The 26664-nt window shown below is 36.4% G+C and overlaps 3 protein-coding genes and 1 long non-coding RNA gene across 6 annotated transcripts; 2 read left to right on the top strand and 2 right to left on the bottom strand.

Annotated features, from left to right (window-relative positions):
- The first annotated feature begins 413 nt into the window (after positions 1–413).
- On the top strand, positions 414–2684 carry LOC110909205. Of its 3 annotated transcripts, none has more exons than XM_022154235.2 (6): positions 414–554; positions 671–754; positions 1243–1295; positions 1574–1662; positions 1878–1968; positions 2498–2684. In XM_022154235.2, exons 3-6 carry the CDS (start codon positions 1279–1281, stop codon positions 2610–2612), a joined length of 312 nt encoding a protein of 103 aa, XP_022009927.1. In that variant the 5' UTR covers positions 414–554; positions 671–754; positions 1243–1278; the 3' UTR covers positions 2613–2684. The 3 variants fall into 3 exon arrangements, 1 of the variants encoding a protein (XP_022009927.1); XR_002575242.2 differs by having other exon boundaries at positions 419–554; positions 1878–1949; XR_002575243.2 differs by lacking the exon at positions 1243–1295 and having other exon boundaries at positions 419–554; positions 1878–1949.
- A 2113-nt stretch (positions 2685–4797) lies between these two features.
- On the bottom strand, positions 4798–6159 carry LOC110907264. Its single transcript, XM_022152271.1, has 2 exons — positions 6115–6159; positions 4798–5523 (listed from the first exon to the last, which is right to left on the bottom strand). The coding sequence occupies exons 1-2, from the start codon at positions 6157–6159 to the stop codon at positions 4798–4800; spliced, it is 771 nt and encodes a 256-aa protein (XP_022007963.1).
- A 7757-nt stretch (positions 6160–13916) lies between these two features.
- LOC110909204 lies at positions 13917–15223 on the bottom strand. Its single transcript, XR_002575241.2, has 5 exons — positions 14983–15223; positions 14677–14741; positions 14487–14577; positions 14199–14306; positions 13917–14087 (listed from the first exon to the last, which is right to left on the bottom strand). It is a non-coding gene; the product is annotated as an uncharacterized LOC110909204 (long non-coding RNA).
- Positions 15224–19018: 3795 nt separating this feature from the next.
- Positions 19019–20377, top strand: LOC110907263. Its single transcript, XM_022152270.1, has one exon. The coding sequence runs from the start codon at positions 19019–19021 to the stop codon at positions 20375–20377; it is 1359 nt and encodes a 452-aa protein (XP_022007962.1).
- Positions 20378–26664: the final 6287 nt, after the last annotated feature.

Raw genomic sequence — 26664 nt, 5'->3', positions numbered from 1 at the left:
ACGTGTTATTGTCAAGTATGATTAAATGTGACTCATTATAACATGATATAACCCTTTAATACATAATGTTACATAACAAAGGCCGTAATGTTCATTAAGTGATATCAAGGCCTAATATAACTCTTTAGGGCATGTATGAAGAGATAGAGAAAGCAACTCGTTTCAAGTTTTTTTTTTTTTTTTTTAATCTTACAAAGTAGCCACATTTCATGGACGACGAGAGTGGGAGACAAGCGACTTAAGTTGAGAGTAGAAGACAATGAGACAATGAGACAAGCGACTTAAGTTGAGAGTACCAATACACATTTTTTAGTATTTTCGATACCGGTTGGTACCGAGCTTATCCCTAATTCCCATCGCTCCTAACGTGGTTCAAAAACACATTGTAAAATATTTGGCTATTCCCGCCCTTAATATTTTTCCCTCCACGTATTTTAACTCCCTAGAATTATAGATTCACATATCTCGTTTCATGATAACCGAGCCCTAATCTTCGCAGGTGTTAAATCAACGATCGGTCTTCGTCTTCTTCGAACCCTAGCCTAGCCCACCAGGTAACTCATCGATTTCACAAGCCATTGTTCTAATTTCACTAAAGTTTCTTTCTATGTACTTTGTTTTGCTAATGGTTGTTTGTGATTTCGATTTGATTTGCTGATGGTTGAAGCAGCCATCTTCGGACGTCGGTTTATGGGTTCATTATCATCCCTACTCGCCTTTCTTTTTTCATTGGTTCATCTTCTTTGATTTGCTGGTGAGTTACTCATTTTCAGAGTTAGTTTAGTTACTAATTTCCTATATATGCTCATGAATTTTTTTGTAAAAAATAAAAACAGATTTAGGGTTTCGATGTGCCATTTTATTTTACTGTATTTATTTGTGAACGGGTTTGGGAAATGGGTTGTGTAACTTATTAATTAAACATGGTTATGTTCATGTTTGGGTTAACGACATGTTTAATTTAACTGTCGTGTGCGTGATTCGTATCCGTGTCAGAGGTGAATGCATTGGGGACCTCTACTTTTAGTAGTAAATTGATGTCAGATGTTGATTTATATTCCATAAATCATTAATTAATTTAATTTATGCTGATTTTGAAAGTATTATATGTTTTGACTCAAAAAACCAGTAAATGAGATTATGGGTTTTAAACTTGATTGTTTTGTATTTCATCTTTTCTTGTTTCGTGGCTGCAAATGATCTCTTTATATTTTTTTCTTCTTGCTGATTTTGATTGTACAGAATGCTAATTCTTTTAGACAAGTAACTGAGGTTATAATGAAGATGGTAAAACTGTAAGTTCTTATGTGTTTAATCATGCTATTGTCCATGTTATATTTACAAGTTACATTGAAATCCAGCCAAAGTGATATAATACTCAACGTAGTGAGTAATTACTCTTGATGTGAACTAGTTTCTACCCGTTTTAACCCGAACCCGTTTCTACCCGACCCAAAACAACCCCTTTTTTAATTGACCCAAACCCGTCCCGTTTGACAGGTCTAGTAGAAATGAAGGGGTAATTTGTTCAGTTTAATAATGTAAGTCCTTGTTATATCTTGTCGCTCGTTAGTTTGCAGAAGATTCAAGTCTTACAAATGGTGGTCAGTTTACAGAAGATCCAAGTCTTACAAATGTTCATGATCCTCAACATCCATGCAGGTACTATTTTCATGTTTTGGTTTATTTATATCTTCTACAACCTGAGATCTATCTTTCTAAGATCTCAAGAACAAAGTCCATACCTCTGAATCTGAGTGGTCTTCTCATCTGGAATTTGACATCTCTAATTTTGGATTATCGACATCAATTAAAATGAGCCGATGATAGCATACTTGGATCTCCCCAAATAAAATTGATTATTTAAATTATTTCAGATATGGAAACCAAGAAGCCAACTGTGAGAACCTATGTGAAGTTGTGGACTGACTGGGCTCAAGTATTAATTAGTAGGTTTACACCAAACAAGTATTTTCATTTTGTTGCTTTGTTTTAGGGATTTTATCTATTATGAACCATCCAAGCCCGAGCTCGGCTCTATTTGAGCTTTGTTTTTAAAGCTCTAGTTCGGCTCGTAGGGAAGTTTTCAAGATCGAGCGCGGCTCGGGCTTAGCTCGTTTATTACTAATTAGTTAAGTTATATTAATTATAATTATTATTAACCAGTCGGTGCGTTCGAAATGATGAATTGAGCTCGTATAGGCATTTTTATGTTTCTATGCAACAAGATGGTATTTGTAACAAGTGTTTTGGGCTTGTTTAGGCTTGCGAGCCTGCTCAAGCTCAATAAGCGAAGCTCGGGTTCGGGCTCCTTTACTAAATGAGGTTATTTTTAGGCTTGGGCTCAGGCTTGTCGTAGCTCGGCTCATTTCGAGTCGAGCTCGCGAGTAGCTCCGCTCATTCGCACCCCTAGCTAAATGAGCCAAGCTCGCGAGTAGCTCAGCTCATTTGCACCTATGGTTATGTTGACTTGTTTTTTCTATTTATTTCTTTGTAGATTTGGCAAGAAACGAGAGTTGCTACACAGAGATATTGACGACTTACTTGTGATCATAATGCCGATGCTTTCTATATCTGTATTTGAAGTTGGACCTAAATCTGGTACATGTTAATGTCGTTGAATTTATAAAAATTTGTATTTGTGCTACTCCCTATTGAATATAAATATTGGATTGGTGTATTGAGTTGCAGATACTGGATTGTGGTTTATTAATTGCAGGTTTTAGCAAAATTGTTTTTTAGCTGGAAATCATTAAAAACGTCCCATATTTATCTTTTCAAAAACATTTAGGAACTGCCCCTAAAACCACTAATATTATTTATCATATTATTTCAAAACCGCTGCTTAAGATGTTATCTATTTCTGATGGGTTTGTTTATTAGCAGCGCTTTTCTGAACGCTTCAAAAGCAACGCTATTTTTTGAGAGCATTCTATAAACGCTTCTAAAAACCAAATACACAGCTGCTAAAAACAGGTTTTGTACTAGTGTGTAAACCAACGCTTTAAGATGGTGGATCCTAACCCACTTTTTGAATATTCTATCTCATATGTATACATCTTAACGGGTTCACTATCTAAGAAAAAATGGTAGCATTTTCCCTTAACTCTCCAAATATGCGTATACTCATGACATATCATACATACAAATATACATACACAAATATTATTCATACATAATCATATAATACATAAAGAAATCATAATAAAGGTAATAAAATTTAAATTTCTTACCTTAAAGTGATGATTGAATGAGATTTAAAGAAACTTGAGTAATTCCACCTTTAGCTACAAATAACAATTTATATTCAATTAAAACATAAAAAATGAAATATGAAATTAAATTAAAACATATTACAAATATGATACCTTGAATTAGAATGACTTATTTTAATTTGATGGTATTATAGATTGAAGAAGAATGAAGGCTTATAGGTTATGAGATTAGAATGAGAAAAAAAAATGAGTTGCAGAGAAAGAAGAGAAAAAGAAGTTAGATATAGATTTTGAATTTTATCACTTAAAGTTAAAGATAATTATTTTGGTGTTTTGGTGCTATTTAAAAGTTAAGCCTCAAAAAATCAACTTGTTGTTACGCCTAAAAAATCAATTTTATTGTTTATTTTGGTGCTATTAGCAACCTTAGCCTCAAATAATTAATTTTTTGGTGGTGTATAATTTGTAAGCCTCAAATAATTAATTTTTTGGTGGTGTATGGTGTGTAATCTATTTTTAAGTGGTGTGTTTTGTTATTTGGTGCTTTCTATTATAAAATAGCACAAAAAACATGAAATTTACACCACCAAAAAGTGGTTTTGTACTATGATGTTGTATTAGGGACGCATCAATCCCAACCATGACATTGATTGTAGGTGGCAACCTCTTAAGAGGTAAACGTTAAACATAAATTGACATCCATCATACTTGAACAAGTGATGGAACAGGGGGGTCAATAGGGTCCGCCAACCTTCTGATGACTAGATTTTGTTGGATTATTATAACAAAAGTATTGTGTTTTATTAACAAAATATGAGTTGGACCACTGGTTCTAACTAGTAGAGAAGACAACCATATGATGACCCCCTCACTAAAAAGTTTCGCTTCCTCCATGAACAGTTTCATGAGATATAATGATATATATAGATGTAAATTGCAGGTCTCAAACGATCTGGCGTCTCATCGTCACTTATCATGGGAATAGTAGTAGTACGACTTATCTTGTTGCCATTTTTTGGAATTTTAATCGTCAAAGGAGCGATTTATTTTAGCTTAGTGCATGTAGATCCTCTTTATCTTTTTGTTCTTCTACTACAGTATGCGCTTCCACCGGCCATGAACATTGGTACGTGTTGTGGTGGCTGATTTGACTATCTTTTTTTTTCTTGGATTTTTGTCACAGTTTGTGAGACTTGTACGTTCATATGATAGGTACGATTACACAGTTGTTTGGAGCTGGTGAGACTGAGTGTTCGGTGATTATGTTGTGGACTTATGGTTTGGCATCGTTCTCACTTACCTTTTGGTCGATGTTCTTCATGTGGTTCGTGGCTTAACTTTTGAACCATTGGTGCTTAAGTTGTTTGATCATATCGTGTATTCAAGAATCTTTTGTTGACAAATATTTGTTATGTGTTGGTTTGATGTAATTATTTGCCATTTTTCAGACTCTTTTTGTGTCTGTACTTGCTCTTTAACTTTAATTTAACTATATATATATATTTTTTTTGAAAATTGAACTTCATAACCACCAAAAAACAGAAGCCGCTAGATCCCCAAGGCGAGGACCTAGACGACCAAATTACAACATATCACAGTTACACCATTCGTCCCAAGTGCATTTTACATTTGTATTCCTATTATTATACCAAAGAAACCCATAAGCCTTAACATCTGAAATGACCTCGTCAATCTTTGTATTCTTATTATTGAAAATACGGTCATTCCGAGCCTTCCAAATCCTCCAACATCCGATGATCACCAAGCCATGCACCATGTTCTTCGTAGTCACATTTACTCTCATACTTTTATAAATGCTCGTAAGGTCCTGTAAATCACAAACATAAAACACCGGGAGCCGACACCATCTCGCAATAGCCTGCCACAACACATTAGAGAAAATGCTACCTGTAAAAATATGCTCTGCCGTCTCTGCTCTATCTTCACAAAAAAACAATAAATTATCTTCAACGTGAATGTTCCTCTTGCTCAAAGCTTCCTTAGTAGGTAACCGTTCCAATCTAGCCCTCCACATGAATATATTACATTTTTGCGGAAGCCATTTGCACCAATCAAAGATAGCCGCTGTATTTGACACCTCATTAGTTGTAATCCATGCCTTCAGATTCGCCACATTGAACTCGGAGCCGGTACCATGCCACGTCCATGAATCTTTCTTTTCAGAAAGTGTCACAGACGCAAGCAAATTAAAAAAATCGGTCAATTCCAAAGTTTCATCTAAAGATGTCGGGTCATGTCTCCAGCGCCAAGCAAAACTACTTGCGCCTCCAACCTTTAACACTCTTTCCTACACCTTACAAAATTTTTCGGTTTCGATTCTAAATAGATTAGGAAAGCGCACTTTAAGAGGTATATCACAAATCCATAGGTCCAACCAAAACCGAATACTATCACCTCCACCTGCTAGGGATATATCACACAATCAACAAGAACAAACACTCACAACAGCTCTCTCACACACACACTAAATCACAAGAACAAGAACACAGGATTTATAGTGGTTCGATCAAGCTTGATCTACGTCCACTCTTCACAACTAGTTTGCTCTTTGTATTAGGTGCCCAAAAAGTTACAGTACATGAATGAGAAGTATTTATAGGGGATACATATTAGGGTTGTTGACTTTAAGCTACAGTAACAAATAAACCTCAGGTCTGGACAAAAAACTTCACAACCCATATCAGTTGCCACAACCCATACAAGTTATTTGGGCATCTGGGTTATCAGTTGTAGCTAAGGCATAACCCAGACAAGTTTTCTGGTCATCTAGATTATCAGTGGCTTTGACACACTCTAGTCAAATCCTCCACAACCCAACAATCTCCCACTTGGAGGTTTTGACGACATCAAATTGCACTCCATGCAACTTCATAAGTACCTTTGTAACCTCTTCATCTTTACTAGTTGTGGGCTGCCTTCTCATCAATTAACCTGAAGGCTCGTTGAAGCTCCCACTGAGCTTCAACTCATCAGTCACTACTCGTGACTCGTTCTCTGTCCCTGTCGGCTCCCACTGACACGAACTGCCCGATCCTGGAATGTTCTGAGAACAAACACTCTTTGAATAAAGCAGATAATCAACTGGAGAGACTTTGACAGCTAGAATACTGGTTCTCTTAACCCACTGTCATCTGGTAACTCTGACTGAAGCACGACCCGTGCTCCCACTGCCACGAATGCCCCTGACTGGTTTTACTGAACCTTTTCTAGCATGTTCAACCTGAATCTGACCTGTGACTCTGGGTTTGCCATCTGCAAAACAAACCTTCTTCTACCCATGAGATTCTGTGAACCGGATCTTGGTCTTCTTCTGAACTGGGAGAACCTCTCCCTTAGGCGATACACTGACCATGTACAATGAGCTCCTCTTCTTGTCACGTGTAACTACTAAATTTCCCTTAATTACCTTCCACTGTCCACTACTGAACTTAACTTCGTGACCCTAATCATCCAGCTGCCCGACTGAAATAAGCATTTTCTTCAAGCCTGGAATAACTCTCACGTCTCTTAAATTCCACGTAGATCCGACTGGAGTAACTAAGTCAATATCACCCATGCCTGTGACATCTAAGACTTCATCATTTGCAAGTCGTACCTTGCCAAAATCCCCAATTTTAAGATTCCTTAATGCTTCACTATTGTGGGTAGCGTGAAATGAAGCACCCGAATCCATAACCCAAGAATCCACACTGTTCTCCACATTACAAATCAAAACTTCATCATCTGAATGGTCTACTGCAGCATTAACTTCTTTCTTGTCGTTTGGACATTGATTCCTAAAATGTACAGCCTCTTTACAATTCCAACAGGTCACATCATTTCGAGCCCTTGACTGACTCCTCTTTCTATTCTTGCTGCCACTACATCTGTTATTCTTCCTTCCTCTGCCAACATGCATTAAATCACCCGATGATCCACCCGAATTTCTTCTTCTGACATCTTCGCCCAGAATAAGATCCCGCATCTTGACAAACTTAAACTTGCTCGTATCTGAAGAGCTCTTAACAGCAGTTACGGTTCCGGACCAACTATCGGGTAATGAGGACAATAACAATAGGGCTTGAACCTCATCATCAAACTTGATGTTCACAGACACCAATCTAGACAATATCGAGTTTAAGTTATTGATGTGCACTGTAACTGAATCACCTTCCCTCATCCTGGTATTCACAAGCTCTCGAATAAGATAAACCTTGTTTGCTGTAGAAGGCTTCTCATACATATTCGATAATGCTGCCATCATTCCTCTAGTTGAGGTCTCCTTCTGGATGTCGAATGCAACATTCTCCGATAGAGAAAGCGTTATCACTGCTCTGGCTTTCTTATCCATCCTATCCCAATCTGCTTGTGGCATTTTTTCTGGCCTTTCATCTTCGAGCACTAAATCAAAGTCTTTCTGACAAAGTAGTGCTTCAATCTGCATCTTCCACCAACCAAACTTCTTCCCGTCAAACTTTTCGATTTGCACCTTCCCGTCTTCTGCCATGATAACACAAGCACGACTAAAACGAAACTGAAATTGAAACAAATAGAAGACCAACACTGAAACAAATAGAAGCAGAAAACACCTGATTCACGTTTCTTTGATCTTCAAACAGACGGGCTAAACACCTGCTGGTTCACTGGTAGAAAAAAAATTGATCTTAACAAAGATTGAGGGGTCTTTTTGCAAATAAGGGAAACTTGATTCCCTTAAAAGGAACAAAAAAAAGGCCTGGTTTTTCCTTCTTTGCACGCTCTGCTCTCTGCACTCCACAAAGTCAGTCACCAAAGTCCAATAACAAAAAACCCTAATCTTCGATTTTGAAACCCTATATTGGATATCTAGCAACAATGGTCTTCAATTTTGTAATCCTAGGTGGCGGCGGCTACTGGGTCATCGAAACCCTAGTCGCAATCTACAGCAGAGTCTTCAATCGGAGCCCTAATCGGAGTTAGGAACTAACGGCGATGGTGGCAGCTGTGCTAGCGGCGACTGGTTCAGAAACCCTAGACGCTATGTCTGCGACTGTGACTGAAACCCGAGACCACGGCTTCTTCTTCAACAGGTAAGTGTTCTTCTTCTTCACCTCTTACCTAGTTCGTGTGAATCGATCAAGAGCCTGAGCTCTGATACCAGTTGCTAGGGATATATGACACAATCAACAAGAACACACACTCACAATAGCTCTCTCACACACACATTAAATCACAAGAACAAGAACACATGATTTATAGTGGTTCAATCAAGCTTGACCTACGTCCACTCTCCACAACTAGTTTGCTCTTTGTATTAGGTGCTTAAAAAGTTACAGTACATGAATGAGAAGTATTTATAGGGGATACATATTAGGGTTGTTGACTTTAAGCTATAGTAACAAATAAACCTCATCTCTGGAGAAAAAACTTCACAACCCATATCAGTTGCCAAAACCCAGACGAGTTATTTGGGCATCTAGATTATCAGTTGTAGCTAAGTCATAACCCAGACGATTTGTCTAGTCATCTGGGTTATCAGTGGCTTTGACACACTCTAGTCAAATCCTCCACAACCCAACACCACCAATATCAGCTCAAATCAAATTATTAAAACCCACGACACCTACTTTCATCAACCGGCCCAATTTAACAATATTGAACCAAGTACCTTTGAATCTATTTTGAACCGGATATAAATCCCACTATTGAGCCGATATATGGATTGAATCAATCACTTTCTTCCATAGAGCATTCTTCTCGCATCTATAATGCCATAACCACTTCAACAATAGACTTATATTTGAATTTTCCAATTTATTGACACCCAACCCCCCTTTGTCTATAAGCAACGCCACCTTATCCCAGGCCACCCAATGGAGCTTTTTCACCTCCTCACTACCTCCCCACAAGAATTTTTTCATTAAGGCTTCTAAATTAGATATAACTTTCTTTGGGGCTTTGTATAACGAAAAATAATAACATGGCAAACTTTCTTAAACTGACTTTATTAGAGTGCATCTACCACTGATAGAAAGGACGTGAGCCTTCCATCTCGAAAACCTACTTCGAAAAACCTCCATAACCGGTTCCCAACAAGAAATCTGGTTCATATTAGCCCTCACTTTAATTCTTAGATAAACAAACGGAATACGACCCGCCATGCACCCAAAAGTTTCGGCCCTACTAGAAACCACCTCCTCACCCACACCAAAACCAAAAAGAGTCGACTTTTTGTAAATTAATATGGAGACCCGTACAGAGAAAAAAATTTCTCAATATTCTTCTCAAATTATTAAAATTAAAAGTAGACCACTCCCCCAAAATCATAGCAGCGTCAGCATATAAAAACTAATTTACCTCAAGGCCGCCATTCGGAAGACGAATACCATCAAAAGCGCCAATGTCTTTAGCTTTCCTTAATAAACTTGAAAGAGCCTCCATCACGACAATAAATAGAAAAGGCGACAAAGGATCACCTTGGCGAATGCCTTTTTAACAATCGAACTCGAAAGTAGGAGAACCATTAACTAGAACCGATGCCCTAGCTGAGTGGAGAACACCTTTTACCCATAAACACCATCGTGGGGGAAATCCCATTTGTTGAAGCATATCCAATAAAAAACCCCAATGCACATTGTCATACGCCTTTTGAAAATCAATTTTGAAAATAAACATCTCCTTCCCCAATTGTTTCGCCCAAGCGATAAGCTCATTAATCATCATCGGACCATCCAAAATGAACCTGCCACTCAAGAACGCCGATTGTGTATCTGAAGTGATGCTTCCCATGATCTTCCCCTCATTCTATTTGCAAGGATCTTGGAAATAACCTTACTCGTAACTCCGATAAGAGTTATGGGGCGGTAATCTCCTAGACCTGACAGGGCCGAAGATTTAGGTATAAGGGTTATGAAGGAGGACCCAACACCTCGGCTAATAGTACATGTCTCATAGAATTCATTAACAATATTCAAAAAGTCGGCCGAAAGGATACCCCAAAATTTTTTAAAGAACTTAAAATGGAAACCATCCGGACCCGGTGCCTTATCATTCCCACAACCAAACACTGCCTCTTTGACCTCAATTTCGGAGAAGGGGGCGATTAAAGACGCGGCTTCATTTTCATTCAACCGTTTCATATTATATCCCCGCAATTTTGGTCTAAACCTCATATCCTCCACAAACTTGTCTTTGAAAAATCGATATATCTCTTTTTTAACTTTATGAGGTCTCGTTTCCCAATTCACATTAATCATCAACCTCGGTATACTATTTGAAGCCTTCCTCTTATTGATCAACCCATGAAAGAATTTTGTGTTGTCATCTCCATCTGAAGCCCATTTACATCTAGCTTTTTGTTGAATGTCTTTATAATAAAAATCTTACAGTTCTTTCAATCTTCTACGAGATTCGTCCCAGACCCATAATTCCTCTTCGGATAAGTCGCGATTGTCCTTGGACTCATCCACGGCTTCCATTTCCTCCTTAAGAATAGACATCTCCTCAGCTTCTTTTTGTTTAATAATACTATGCCATGCACCAATACAAGACTGAAAGCATTTAAATTTTTGGAGTAAAATTCGATCCGGTAACCGAACTCCTTGAAAATCATTACTAGCCGTGATAATCAACTGCTAGAAATCAGTTCTATCCAACCATGAATCAAAGAACCGGAATGGCTTCGGCCCATAATTGTAATTAAACGTCTTAAGAGTAACCTGGCAATGGTCCGGAATTCCTTTCGGTAGCACCCTATACTCAGCTGAGGGCCATTTACAAAAGAATTCCCAACAAACCAAAAATCTATCTATTCGACTTAACTTGTTACCGACAGAGAACGTAAACTTCCTACCTCTTAGAGATAATTCGTGTAAGCCCGAATCTTCTATGAAACCGTTAAAATCTCTAGAGGCCGCCACATTGAAAAAAGAGTTCCTCCTTTCGTGCTCGTTGCGTACCGAGTAAAAATCACCTCCCACAACCCACAACCGGGTTTTCCCCCTGATGACATTAACCGGATTCGCCCACAACTGACGCTTATCTACTTCCACCTAAGGCGCGTAAACGTTAAGAATATTAATAATATCCCCACTACCTTTCACAACACCCGCACAAACCAAATAGTTCCTATTCCTGTCTGTGACCTGTAGATCAAAAATCGATGTATCCCACATAGTAACCAATCCCCCGGACCTCCCAACTGGATCAACAAAACCGAATACAAAATTATCTCTACCCCAAAATCCTTCAAGATTTTTGCTACAACATTAGTACAAAGCGTCTCTTGAAGTAAGACACACCCCACTTGTTGTTCAACCCTTATATCCCTCAACCATGCTTTTTTTGCTTGAACTCCCAAACCTCGAATATTTAACTATTTAACGATATGAAATTCATGAGGGAACCGATTGAAAACCTTCTTTCTCAGTGGAATCAATAACATGTTGCTTGAACTCACCAATGTTTTCGGCTCCCAACCGATGGCCTAAATCAACTGTATCATTCGCTTCTTCATCTATAACCTGCTCCGTATTCAGCTGCGTCGACTGAGATAAATCTTTAGTCGAGTCGCTATTCAATGTCTTTTACAAATCAGGAGTACAATAACCAGCCGTCTCATTCATCGAGCTACTTTCTGCACCTGCATTAACCATACTAATGCCCAAAAGACCCTCTTGGCTTGACACAGAACTATCATCGGTGATGCCCAACAAAGCGTTTAATCCAAAATTGTCTCCACTTCTGGCCCTTTTAGTTGGTCGAACCCGATCCTGCGGAGACTTTGATTGCAGTCTTCCTTTCCTACCCATCTTTTTAAATTTCTTTAAATCAACTTTTTTCCCAGCTTTAATAGTACCGAAAGCATAGCCGAAAAAATTATCTATATTACCATTCTTGTGTACCCCCTGATTAGTATTATCCCCTCCAAATGAGTGCTCCTCGTGACTCTTCTCATGCATCACATTATTAGTTTCACTCTCCTCATTAACATTTAGATTCTCATGCATCACAGTATTAGTTCCCAGCGCCCCATTAACATTCAGATTAACAGCTGTGTTTACGATTTTGTTCGCCGCTGAAATGGTGTCCTCAGTGTTCTGCTCTACAGCCTCATAAATCTTATCATCGTCCCTAGTATTTTTCAACTCCGACTGATTATCGTTCACCTCCTCGTCTTTTTTCAACTCCGACTGAATAACTTCCACCTCCTCATCTTTTTTCGACTCCGACATACAATCCTCATCACCTACATCCTCTAAATAATCCAGTATCCACTCCCTTGGTTCCTCCTCTACCCAAACCCGAATCAACTTATCTTGCCACTTAAGCGACAAAGAACTTTACGGTTTCCTTCACCACATAGCACTCCAAGACACACATATGACAAATCTTCTTCTTCATATGATATGTCCGACGGTTTTGCCATAGTACCAATACGACCCCCGATTGCATTGAACACGGGGTTACACTACAAAAAAAATGACTTTTGGGGACTGAAAAATCAGTATCTGATGCGTTAGAATCAGTCCCTAATGGTTATCAGGGACTGATTTGCCAGTCCCCAGCCAGCCAGTCCTGGATACCTAGTACTAGATACTAGTTTTAACAACTAAGAATCAGTCCCTATTGTACAACACCAAACAGGACTAATAGTCGGTCTCAGATACATAAAAATTCAGTCCTAAACTTACCTCCCGGTACCATGTCATTTCAGTCCCCGATGCATTTCTTCGATGACTAAAAAATTAGTCTCGGATACTATGATAGTTTAGTCCCAGGCGTATTACTTTAAGGACTGAAAATCGGTCCTATAAACATGTCTGTATTGTCCCTAATAAGTTTTGTTAAGTTCGTGATTCCATGTCAAATCAGTATCCAATAAGATGCTTTAGAGACTAAAAATTAGTGTCAAGTACCACATGATTTCGGTCTTTAATATGCTTCTATTAAGTACTAAAAATTAGTCTCACATACTATGTTATTTTAATACTTAATATGTACTTTTAGGGACTGATAATTAGTTTAAGATAACAAATATTTTTAGTCTCCTATATGTTTATTTAGGGTCTGAAAATTAGTCGGTTAAGTTAGTCCCAAATATCTTTTTTAGTGACTATCTTTTAGTCTCTAATACTATGTGTCACTTTAAATATGGATTTTTACATACTGAAAAATAGTTGCAAATACAATTTTAGTTGAGTCCCTAACATGTATTTACAATTCCTAACAACTATATTCTAGGACTAAAAAGTAGTCCCCGATAGAATTTATAGTTTTATATATTAAACCATTCTCATTAACACAACATTAATATTATTTGTCAAAATGATTCTAGCTTTCTTAAACTCACAATAAACTCAAGCATTAATGTCATAACAATAGCCAATGAAAATCAAAATAACACCACTTCAACAATTCTGAAATTTAGAAGAGTATTAGAGAAAAAAAAAAGTAATAAACGTCTTAACTAACTGCCTAGATAGTGTTGTCACTTTCGTTGTGTAGTCCATTCAAACCATCATCTTCACCGGCATCATTTGTAGATATCGTGCTCTCGAAATCTGGATATTTTCGGCTCAAGAACTCTGTCACTCTTTCGTATTTTTCGTTACTCTGTTTCAATTCCTCCTTGAGTTCAGTAACCTCATTTCTCAAATCTTCGTTCTCAGTTGAATCTCGTTGAGAAGATTCGACTGCCGATTTCATCCAGTTATCTTATTCCCTTAACATAGGACCAACACCTACCTCCTATGCTGATTGTATTGTTTTAGCCCTGCCACATACACTTTTGATGGCTTTTCTCTCCACGTCGTGTTCCATAGCAGTAGTAACGATGGTTCCTTCGGTATTCAATCTAGCCATGGCCGCCTCTTTATGTTTACAAATATTATCCTAACATAATAGAAGGTAGAAGAATAAGTTTAAAACTTTTTGAGACCCAAATAAATATAAATATTTGACAAAAAAATCTAATTCAAAAGCTTTTAACAGGGAGATGCTTACATATATAATACGTGAATCTTCATTTAGCCATCCGTTTTTCTTGGCATTATAGTGCAGCTTGTAGTAAACTTCTAATGGGCTAGGTGACAACTGAGTCTTGGGATTTCTCTGCCATCATAAAACGTATATAATGAAGAATAAATATATTCTAAAAAAGAGTGAAATCAATCTTTTTATAACATATATAAACCTACTAGTTGCTTATTCAAACAAGTGAAATTTTCTATAACATTCTACTACTACATAACAATAACTTATTAAATTACGGGTCGAAAAGCGTAAACTTACAATTTTGAATGCATGATTGGCTATCGACCGAGAGCCCCCTGCTTATATTTACTTGTTTTCTTCTGTTAAGTTCCATTTGATCACTATATTTCTACAAAATTAAAACTCAACATACATGTCAGAACCCGAATAAATAAGAACATAATTAGTGAATATAAATTATGATTTGTAAATAAATCAGCATACTAACCCGGGTTTTTTCTGACTCCCAATAGTCGCATAGACGATTCCAATCGTCTTGATTCCGACAATCACCTGATGCAAAATTGAATTAAAAAAAAAATCCTAAATGCCAATTGGTGGAAAGCTATCAATTCAGTAATTAAAAAACAAAATCCTCGACAATGGAAAGCCATACATAATGGTATTCAGTGAATAAGTAGATATATTTAGAAATCATATCATCTATCACGTGAATAAGTAAATATATTCAGAAATCATATCTTCTATTACTGGTTGAATATGCTATTATACGGAAAAAACGTTCAATTGATACCTTAATCTTCTGTAAATCTCGATCGACTTGGTGAGTCTAAGTCAAAACTTCTTCGCACGACTTCAAGACAAATAGGGGAGTCAGAGTAGAGGGTTTTGTGAGGGAGTAACTGGCGCATAATGGGGGTTTAAATAATTGGAAAGGAACGTCGAATATAGAGGGGATTGACATCCCGATTTCTCTGGTTATTTGTTGCAAGAGTTTCTCCATAGGATGAAGCAAGTGAATTATGTAAAGATGTTGTTTCCCAAATTAAATAATACCGTGTGATATGTGTTTTTTTTATTTCTAAACAAATGATGCCATCATATCTTTAAGTTTTTTTTGATTTGATATTGTGAAACGAATTGATTCCATGTTATCTATATTTTTTAGTTTGATTCGATACTGTTGTGACACCAATATAAAACTTGGGTTTATTTTGTGTAGGGGTGCAAACGAGCGGAGTCGACCCTAAGCTTGACTAGGCTCGAGCTCATTTAACTTTTTAAAGCTTGAGCTCGGCTCGATTAACTTTTTGTGTAGGGGTGCAAACGAGCGGAGTCGACCCTAAATATTAATAATTATATACATATAGAAAAATACATAAAACGGTATGCTCGTTTTAGGCTCATGAGCCGGCTCGAGCTCGATAAGTGAAGCTCGAGCTTGGGCTCGTTTATTACAAGCTTGTTTTTAGGTTCAGGTTCGAGCTCAAGCTCGTTTAAGCCCGGCTTGTTCGAGTTTTTTTTTCGAGTCGAGCTTGAGTAGCTCGCGTTCCATTCTCAAAACTTACAAAAGAAATGACATGTCGTTGATTGTTCGGCTTGATCCACGCCCCTGCTTATTTTAGTTAGATAATTATACCTGTGAGTCAAAGTAAATGATTTTTGTATAACGTCATATACTGCTAGTGGTGTAAACGAGCCGAGCCGAGCCCGAATAGGCTCGAGGTCGGCTCGGTTCGAGCCTAGTTCTCTGAACTCGAGCTCGGCTCGTGAGTAAAACACAAAGCTCGAGCTCGGCTCGAGCTATTTCGAGAACAACCTCAATTGAGCTAGAAGCTCGGCTCGAGCTCGTTTCAACAGGGATTAAGCGAGCCAAAGCTCGGCTCGAGCTCGACTCACCAATGTTATCATCTTTATTATATTATATATATATATAAAAAACTAAAATTTTTTTTAGGCTCGTTTGGGCTCGCGATCCTAAACGAGCTTGGTATTTCAGGCTCGAGCTCGGGCTCGATAACTAAACGAACTCTATTTCAGGCTCGAGCACCTGAGAAGTCTATTTGGTGATGTGGACTTGTTATTGATTATAATAAGTTATGTCATGTGAGCTATGTTAGTCTTAATAGTCGTAACCACGCTTAAAATCTCTAATTAACCCATTGACCCCTAAACGACCATTAAAGGACCACCAATTGCACCAACTACTCATCATTTTTCCTAAACGAAAGATTGGTGATCTAAATGGATCATATGTTCTATTATGATGCTACGAGTTAAACTAAGTCATATATATCTAAATGATTCATAACGTATCACTTTATCAAGGTTAACTACCAGCAACCTTTAGTTCTTTTGTTTAACCATCATCAAGTGATATTGCTGCTAATAGACAACATCGACTATAACTGGTCCTCATTGACTAAAACTGATCCTCATTGAGCATCAGTTGTTACACGAGTCATTATAACTCATTACGACTTACATTGGTCAACCAAAGTTAGACTTCATTAATCAAAGTCAAACTTAGTCAAATCCAATCACTCGTGACTAGAGGGTAAACGAACTGAGCTACTGTTAATGAGCTTGAGTTCGAGCCTAAAAATAAGCTTGTTTAGTAAAAAAGCCCGAGCCGAGCTTCACTTATCAAGCATCAGCCCGCGAGCCTAAAAAAACCCATTATTTATCATCATCATCATACTCAGTTAATCCCACCAATAACAAAGCAAAGGTTGGATCTAAGGAAGTAAGATGTAGACAGCCTTACCTCTACCCCGTATGAATAGAGAGGCTGCTTTCAGTGAGACCCCTGACTCGATAGTATTTTTGCATCAAGCCTTGGACATAAGGCACATAACACTCAGCAATCGGGAGAAAGACCAGAAAGACCGATTAGTGCATGTACCCTTTTGTAATATTTAATAATAAATTAAATAAATAAAATCTATAATATAATAATAATAATAACATTAATAATAAAATAACAGACTATATAATTTGATTTTATTATAACTTAGTTTTTTTATTATAAATTGATATATGTAAAGATTGTGTTATCTTATTATGACTTAATTAATATATTATATTAATGTTTGAAGACAATATTATTATAACTTATATATGTGAAGATTGTGTCATCTTCTTCCGTATCACCATTTGGTTAGAATTGCTTTTTTTTTTTGTCTAAATCGTCATTCTTCCATATCACCCTCTCAAATTAGAAATCAAATTGCTATCTCTTAGACAAATCGACCAACGATTTGCAAAGGCATTACTCGATCAAATTGGCACCCTTTGGTTAGAATTGTTTTCTTTTTTTTTTTTTTTATCTAAATCGTCATTCTTTCGTATCACCCTCTCAAATTAGAAATCAGATTGCTATCACTTCGACAAATCGACCAACAATTTGCAAAGGCATTACTCGATCAAATTAGAAATCAAATCGCTATCACTTCGACATCGCTTTCTGATGTTGAACACTTGAACCCCTCTGTTCCGTCACTGTGAACCTCATTGCCTCACGCCACTGCACGGATTGTGTTCGAGTTTTAGAGCTTGACGCCACTGTTGTACTAGTAAGTTTTGAATAAATTAAATGGAATTCTAGATTATATATACACATATTTTCTTATATAAATACAATTTGTGTTTTTTATATATTTAAAATTTAGGATTTTAATTAACATGTCAGGAAGCTTAAATTCATAACGATCAAAGGTCTCTTGCAAGGTGATTGAGTGATAAGGAGGAGTAGATTCTTCAGGTGGGAAGTCAACAGCAGTTGGTCGACAAACTTGTTTGACTTTAAGCACTACAGAAGGTAATTTACTTTTTTTTTTAGTATGCCATGTAGTTTTCAATTTGCATGTTTATATAATAAGTCATTCTAGTTAGAGGGAGTTTTTGCATAAATAGGGGAGTTGAACCCCAAAAGAGTGAAACTAGGTGGGCTGCAAAATAATAAGCGTTCTTAGGTAGTCCGCAGTCCGCTGTTTGAAGTTAATAGCTTAAGAAGTCTGCTGTTTGGATGTTATACCTTGTAGAAGATAGCTGTTTCGATCCGAACCAAAACAACTTTTTTGGTAATTGACCCGTTTCGACCCGAACCCGTTTTGACCCAGGTCCGTAACGAGTGTCGAAACGTAAGAAGTCGTAAATATATAATATTTTTATTATTAGTCGAAGTCGTCCATAACGCGCGTAGGTCTTTTATACTTCTTATTTTGAAACAGCGAACTTTTATACTTCTTACTTTGAAACCGCGGACTTAAATACCGTATTGGATCCAAACAGCGAACTTAAATAATGTCTTAGTTTGAAACAGCGGTCTTCAAAATTATGCACTGTCGTTCAAGTCCCAGGTTACAAAGAATCTGCAGTTTATTACCATATAAAAGCAAATTCACAGATTGCCCTTGCACTTTTTATTTCTTTTAATTTGCAATTACACTTGTGACGGGTCGAAAGAACACAAACACACTTACTGGGTAACACACCCCAGTAACATGTCAAACTTTATTTGGTTCTGGTGACCAAAAACAATTGTAACAGGTCAAATTAAAGAACCCAAAACATTATATTTGGTCTAACTACTAAAGCTTATTTGTAACGGGTCAAATGAACCCAAACATACAAGATTAAGACAATTAAAAAATAGTGAACAAAGTGATGGGGGAGGTCAACTTTGCAGGACATGTTTTACTATTAGCCAGCGGCCCAGCATTATTCCTTCAATACCAACATAAATTTTAGTTATTTTAAATAATTTATTTTCTCTCATTATTAGCCTACTTAGTTTATGCATGTTTGTTGTTAACCAGGACTTCACAATGAATTTGGATAAGAGCTGGACTAAAATCACTAATAAAGTAGATCCAAAGTTCATAAGAGGAGCCATAGCTTTTGCAAAATGGGCTGAAAGATATGCTGATACTGAAGGTCAGATACATTGTCCATGTAGAAATTGTGTGAATGCAAGAAGACATGTTCCCGATGTTGTTGCTGTTCATATCATACAATATGGTTTTGAACCAACATACAATGTATGGATATATCATGGTGAACATCTGCCGGGTTATGAAACAGACACAGACGAAACAAACATTGAGTTTGAAGAAAGTGATAACGAATCAAACGAAGGTGTTGGTGAGTTACTTGATGATGCTTTTCCTACGGGTGGCAATACCGAAGCCGAAAACTTTAGGGACGGTGCTGATCAGCGTAATAACCCAAATGTGGAGAAGTTATTTATCGATATGATGAAGCCTTTATACCCAGGGTGTGATGAGTTTTCTGTACTAGGCTTTTTATTGGAGTTGATGAATGTCAAGGTAACATGTAAAATGACAAATGTGTCAATGGATATGATTCCGAATTTATTTAGTCGGGCTTTCAAGGACGCAAACTTGCCGAAGAACCATTATGAAGCGAAAAAGTATTTACGTACTCTCGGACTTGGATACGAATCTATCCATGCGTGTAAACATGATTGTGCATTATTTTGGAAAGAAAATGCAAATTTACAAACTTGCCCAGTGTGTAGCACTAGTCGTTATGAAGAAAACAGTAAAGGGAGGAAGAAGCCGGTAAAAGTCTTACGTTACTTTCCCATCACAGGTAGACTTAAGCGTTTATATGCATCGAGACACACTGCTAAGGAAATGTTATGGCACGATCAATACAGAACCAAAGAAGAGGGAGTTCTTAGGCATTCGGCTGACGGAAAGGCATGGGAACACTTTGATACAACGTTTCCCGATTTTGCAAATGATCCTAGAAATGTTCGCCTAGGGCTTGCAAGTGATGGTTTTAATCCTTTCGGTGCAAAGAGTCTTTCCTATAGTATGTGGCCTGTTGTGCTCATACCATACAATATGCCTCCTTGGAAGTCTATGGTCGATGCTTCATTTATGTTAGCATTGTTGATTCCTGGAAAAGATTCACCAGGAAAGGATATTGATGTATTTTTACGTCCGCTTATAGATGAGTTGAAACTTCTGTGGGATACGGGTGTTGAAACATATGATTGCGAATCAAAACAGACATTCAACATGCGTGCTGCACTTCTATGGACAATTAATGATTTTCCTGCGTATGGTTACCTATCCGGATGGAGCACGAGTGGATACAAGGCATGCCCAATATGCAATGAAGATGCAAGTAGTATGTATATACACGAGATAAAATAGCATTTGTAGGCCATTGGAGATTTCTCCCACTTGATCACTCTTGGAGGAAAGCACGAGATTTCAATGGACAGAAAGAGACTAGGCTTGCACCTAAACCTGTCAATGGAGATGATTGCTTACGTCAGTTAGAACATCTCACTATACATCAGCATGGAAAACATAAGGCTCATGGAGGTAAAAAAGAAAACGGAACCCACACGATTTAAATTGGTCAAAGAGAAGCATCTTCTTCGAACTCCTATATTGGCCTAAGTTGTTGATTCGTCACAACATTGACGTGATGCATGTTGAGAGAAATGTGTGTGAGAACGTGTTAGGAACCTTGTTAAACATAGAAGGAAAGACGAAAGACACTGACAAAGCTCGACTAGATTTGGAAGATATGAACATACGTAAAGAGCTTCACTTGGTGAGGAAGAATGATCATTGGGTTAAACCACATGCTTCATATGTTTTAACTCGCGATGAGAGGAAAAAATTTTGCAATTTACTTAGCTCAGTGCGTTTTCCAGATGGGTATGCTGGAAATTTAGCTAAAAATGTAAGTGTTGAGGAAGGTAAGGTATATGGGCTTAAATCACATGATTGTCACGTCTTGATACAATGCATCATTCCTATTGCAATTCGTCCCTTTATGACAAAACAAATTCGCGATGCGATAGTGGAGCTGTCTCAATTTTTCAAGAAACTTACTGAAGTCACATTACACGTCACAGAGTTGGAAGCGTTACAAAAAGACATAGTCAAGATTTTGTGCAAGCTTGAACAAATATTTCCCCCGTCATTTTTTACAGTTATGATGCACTTGTGTGTGCATCTTCCTCAAGAGGCAATTTTGGGAGGACCTGTGCAATCAAGGTGGATGTATCCGATCGAAAGATACCTTGGCCATTTAAAGAAATATGTTGGAAACAAAGCAAAACCCGAAAGCTCGATAGCAGAAGGTTATGTTGTTGAGGAAGCTATAACATTTTGTTCACACTATTTACGAGGTGTTGAATCAAAGTTGGATAAACGTGATAGAAATGTTGACAAAACCTCTAGTGATGCTCGAAGCTTTGCGTTAGATATTTTTAGATTGAATGGTCGAGGTATTGGGAAGAAAGAAGTTCATATGCTTCCTACTAATCTTATGAAGAAAGCAATATGGTTTATCTTCAACAATTGTCAAGAGGTTCAACCGTAATTAGAGTAAGTTTTTTTTTTTTTTTAATATTTGGTTGTATATTAGTATTAAGTGTCACATGTTAGTAAATTTATAGTTTATCTACACGTGGCAGGGAACACTTACAAATTTTAAAAAATCAACATCCGGAATCATCAGATTTTTCTGAGATGCAACAGTCTACATTCCCGGATTGGTTTGCAAAACGAGTAACAATCCACTCTATTTTACTTACTTTACTTTGTGATATTGTACTGCACTCTAATAACATGATTACTATGTTTAAAATTGACAACAGGTTCGAGAGATGTATGTGCTAAATCCATCTCAAATTAATGAGGAGTTATATGCACTGTCTTGCCTTCCTGATAGTCGAGTTTCATCACAAAGGGGATACATAGTGAACGGAGTAAAATTTTTAGTTAAGTCAAGCGATGACTGCAGACAAACACAAAATTGTGGAGTTACGGTACCGGGCGTTCATAATGATATCGAGGACGATTACTATGGATACCTTGATGATGTCATTGAATTGTCATTCATAAGAGGTTATCATATTATTTTATTCAAATGCACATGGTTTGATACTGATCGACGAAGAAAGCACGTGATATTTGAACCTCATTTCATAAGCATAGACACGTCCCGACATGCTTATAAGGATGATCCTTCCATTTTAGCAAACCAGGCAAAACAAGTGTTTTATATAAATGATATACTTAAACCAAATTCACAATGGAAAATCATTGAAAGAATTACCCATAGGCACTTGTGGGATATTCCAGAAAATCAGAATGAAGAAGATATGTTAGTAGATGTCAACCTTCATCGTGAAGATGTTGAAGATCAAATTGTTGAAACTGTTGATGTTCAACATCATTCTGATGACACTATAGATGGTTTTATTATTGATGAAATAGATGATTCTGATCATAGCATGGAAGATTTTGGTTCAGAGACAAATTTGGATGAGTCAGATGTTGATAAGCCCAATAATGAAATTGAAAATGACGAGTCAGACAATGATGATTGATAATGTTCATTCTATAAATTTTGTAAGAGTTTTGATTATTTAAATTTCACTAAGTACTTGTCTCTTACTAATATATATGTAATAGTATAATTGTTTTACGTTATCTAATCATTTAGTATAAATATTATGTTTGCAGGTAAAAGTTTAATTATCAAGGAAGGAATCACACGTAGTATTTAATAAAGTTTGGCAAAGTTGTACAACACTCGATTTTGGTTTGGATTGGGCTCAATGATGTGTTTTAGAGGCTTGTGCTACTTGGACATGTGAAGGTTGTTAATGTGCTACAATTGGTTGATTTAGATGCTAATAATTTTTATTATGTATTATCTTGAACTTTGCACTTATTTTATGTTCATTTAGACTAATTTTGGAAATATCATGTATTATGTTAAACGTATAATGCATATGCTTTTTTTTTTTAAATAGTGTTTTGGTTATCCATGAACTTATGTCTACAAATAAGCTTTGTGCACTAAATAATAGTGTCCAATATGGTTTTTACAAGTACTTTAGAGACTGATTTCCGGTCTTTAGTTCTTTTATAACAGTTGATCGAATTAACTAGGGTGTAAACAAGCCGAGCCGAGCCCAAACTTAACTATGCTGGAGCCTGATAAGTGAAGCTCGTGTTGGGCTTGTTTATATAAAAAAAAAAATTCTTTTCTTAAATAAATACTAGTCCACAATATAGTATGTTGCAATAAATATGAAGACTAATTTTGAGCCTGTAATTTCTTCTTTAAAATACAATGATTTGTATCGATTATTAGAGACTAATTATCAATCACTGTTTCTTATGTCTGTATAAAACTTTGGAGACTGAAAATTAGTTCCTAATAAGTTTTCGAAAAGTTTAAACATATTTGGACACTGAAAATTAGTCACCAATCATTTTCTATATAAAAAGGTATTCAAAACTGAATATCAGTCCCTAATTATGGTTGTCTTGAAAATGTTAATAACTTATATTCAGTCCCTAATATGTTCCATCTATATTGGAGACAGAATATTAGTCTCAAACATAGACGTGTCATTTTTCATTATAGAGGGAACATATTTGAGACAAAAATTTAGTAGTCAATAATCGTCCTTCCAAAACGCTATACCATGAAAACATATTTGCGACTGAAATTTAGTCTCAAATAAGGTGTTTAGATATTAGAGACTGATTTCTAGTCTAATACTAATAAAAGAATACTTGAAATGCCACATGGCATTTTCTCATCTAATACCCTTCTAATTAATGCCACATGGCATTTTCATATTTAATTCATTAATAATATATAATAATTAATAATTCTAATTTATGATAATTCATTAATAATACATAATAATTAATATCTATTTCTAATTTATGATTAAAAAAGTACATAAATGATCTATAACTTTTAAAACTATGATTTTAGTACTTCTTAAAATAAAATATTTAAAATTACAAAAGAAAAAAATTATTATCCTTATCTGAGATTATCTATAAAATCAATATATGAGTTTTTATAACATATAAATAAACGCTAAAAAAGTGTAACTAACCAGAGGACTATCTCGCAACAAGACTAAAATTTTATTGAACTCGGTTTTAAATTGATAGACAGAGAGAACTTAAGGTTTTGAAGTTTTATAGATGAGATAATATTAAGATTTGTAGTTACATTGATTTATGATGTGTTTTCAATTTAATAGTGTTAAGAAATATATTAATTTCATTTTATACCCATTTGTGACATAGTCAATTACCTTTAATAATGAAAAGATTTTATTAATCATATATATAAACCTTTAACTTATTTCATAACTTTAGAAATACTATTTGTTAATTAAATCCGCGTAACAATTATTAGTAAGAATAACAAATCTAATATAATCATACCAATAAAATAGGTTTTTTACTGAGAAAGAGAAAGAGAACAACTTAAATAATAAATTTATGTAAACAAAATTGAGGTCTTAGAGATTTAGTTTTAATAAAAGTTATATTTAAAAGATACACAATAATAAAATTTATTATTATTTATACATTGTTATATGTAACGTAATACATAATTTCATTCATATTAATAATATATAAATTTGTTTATTACATGTTTTTCAGTATTCAACCTTTGTAATACACAACTATTATGATATTTTTAGTATTACTAATTAAGATGGGCCAGTTGTTTGTTTTTGTGATAAATTCAAGTTAGTTGTGTGAACCATTATATTGTAATAGAAATTCGTTTATATAAAGTTTCGTTACTAATTATTTATATTGTAAAAACTCGTGTAATACACGGGTCTATAAACTAGTAACTAATATATGGTGCATAAAAATCAGTCCCTAATATTATTAGTGACTGATCAGTCACTAATAAACACCACATTGTGATAAGGATTACTGCGTGTATCACCTTAGCTTTTTTCTTTGAAAAACCTATATGTTTATGCATTATAAACAAGTCTGATGTGTTGAAAGCAAAAAAAGTTGGAAACTTACCCCATTGAGCGATCATCTGCCATGTATCTTGAGCCATTTGACATGAGAAAAAAATGTGTTCCGCTGTTTCTCGAGCTAACCCGCATGACGGACATATAACCGAAGAGACATAAATATTTCTTTTTTTCTAGAGCAAACAGTGTTGGCAGCCGATCTAACCACGCCCTCCAACCAAAAATCACCACTTTTTCGGGACCCAATTATTCCAGCCATAGCGTTCAGTCACTTCCTCTAACCCTTGTTCTTGTAGCCTTCTTTTTATACTTTTTACTGAAAACCCTCTACTCCACCTAATCCCCACCTCCATTGATCGTCTGATGAGGACAAAGATATGTTACTGCAAGTAGAAACTAACTGACGAAATTCATGTACCTCCACTGTAGATTCTGGTGTTTTTTCCACTCCCACACATATCCGGTATTGCCCACTCCCCCAATAATCCTATCTGATACAAAACAAGACTTATATTTTTCTTGTCGAAACAATGCTAGGAACCCGATCCACCCATCTGTCCAGAACTGGATGGCCTTCCCACTCCCAATTTCTCCGGTGATGCAATCTTGTAAGTTAATACCTCGCCTTGACAAAATCTCATTTATTTTATATATTTGTTTCCACGGCCCCCCATATGTGAGTTTTGCTAGGATGAAATTCCACATTCTCGATGATTGATGCATATCCCAAATCACGTTTCTCCATCACCCATCCCTTTCCACTCTGAATCTCCACCACCATTTAGAGAGCATTGATAGATTTGCTTCTCGCAGTGACCCCAACCCCAAACCGCCTCCCTTCATTAGACCAATAATCTTCGGCCAGAAAAACACCCGCCTAATTTTATCCAATGCATTTATCACTCCTTCAGGTGCTTTATACAAAGTAAAATAATAAGTGGGCAAGGTGTTTCATACCGACTTTATTAACGTCAGTCTTCCTCCGCTCGATAGTATTTTTGCTTTCCAAATTGATAATCGACTTTGAAAAGTTTGTATAACCGGTTTCCACGACTTCAACAGGTTCATGTTTGCACCAATTTGTAAACCGAGGTGTTTGAACGAGATACTTCCAGCCTTGCACCTGAAGACGTGATTTCCCCAATCTCCCCACTACCCACTCCAATTCCAAATACACTACATTTTGCCAAATTTATTTTTAGCCCTGAAACTAAATAAAAACACCTTAGAATTCTGACTAGATTTAATGCATTTATTCTTGATCAATCCCCTAGAAACACGATGTCATCCACATATAGAATATGTGTCAAAGGCTGTCCAATCGGAGAGCACTTGATTCCGTGTATTAAACCAACTAAACTAGTTTCTTTTACCATGCAAGATATTGCCTCCATTGCAAGAATGAACAAGAAAGGCGAGAGGGGGTCTCATTGTCTTAACCCTCTTGAACAATCGAACTCATGCGTTGGGGATCCATTTACTAAAACCGCCGCCCAACTGGAAACATGTATAGCCGAAATCCAACTTCTCCACTTTAATGGGAAATTCATTTGATCGAGAATTGACCCTATAAACTCCCAACTAAGTGAATCACACGCTTTATCGATATCCATTTTGAAGATCATACATTTCGTTTTTGCCTGCTTTATCCATGCG

This window comes from Helianthus annuus, chromosome 14, assembly GCF_002127325.2.
Source record: "Helianthus annuus cultivar XRQ/B chromosome 14, HanXRQr2.0-SUNRISE, whole genome shotgun sequence".
Lineage (NCBI taxonomy): Eukaryota > Viridiplantae > Streptophyta > Magnoliopsida > Asterales > Asteraceae > Helianthus > Helianthus annuus.
This window is presented reverse-complemented; position numbering and strand designations above follow the sequence as displayed.

Bases quoted from the DNA above. Each gene is read 5' to 3' on its own strand.
- LOC110909205 (XM_022154235.2), top strand. The intron at 1,663-1,877 runs GTACTATTTTCA...AAATTATTTCAG, and splicing joins GATCCTCAACATCCATGCAG to ATATGGAAACCAAGAAGCCA. The intron at 1,969-2,497 runs GTATTTTCATTT...ATTTCTTTGTAG, and splicing joins AGTAGGTTTACACCAAACAA to ATTTGGCAAGAAACGAGAGT.
- LOC110907264 (XM_022152271.1), bottom strand. From the start codon at position 6,159: ATGAGAAGGCAGCCCACAACTAGTAAAGATGAAGAGGTTACAAAG. The intron at 5,524-6,114 runs GTACTTATGAAG...TGTAAGGTGTAG, and splicing joins AAGATGAAGAGGTTACAAAG to GAAAGAGTGTTAAAGGTTGG.
- LOC110907263 (XM_022152270.1), top strand. From the start codon at position 19,019: ATGAATTTGGATAAGAGCTGGACTAAAATCACTAATAAAGTAGATCCA.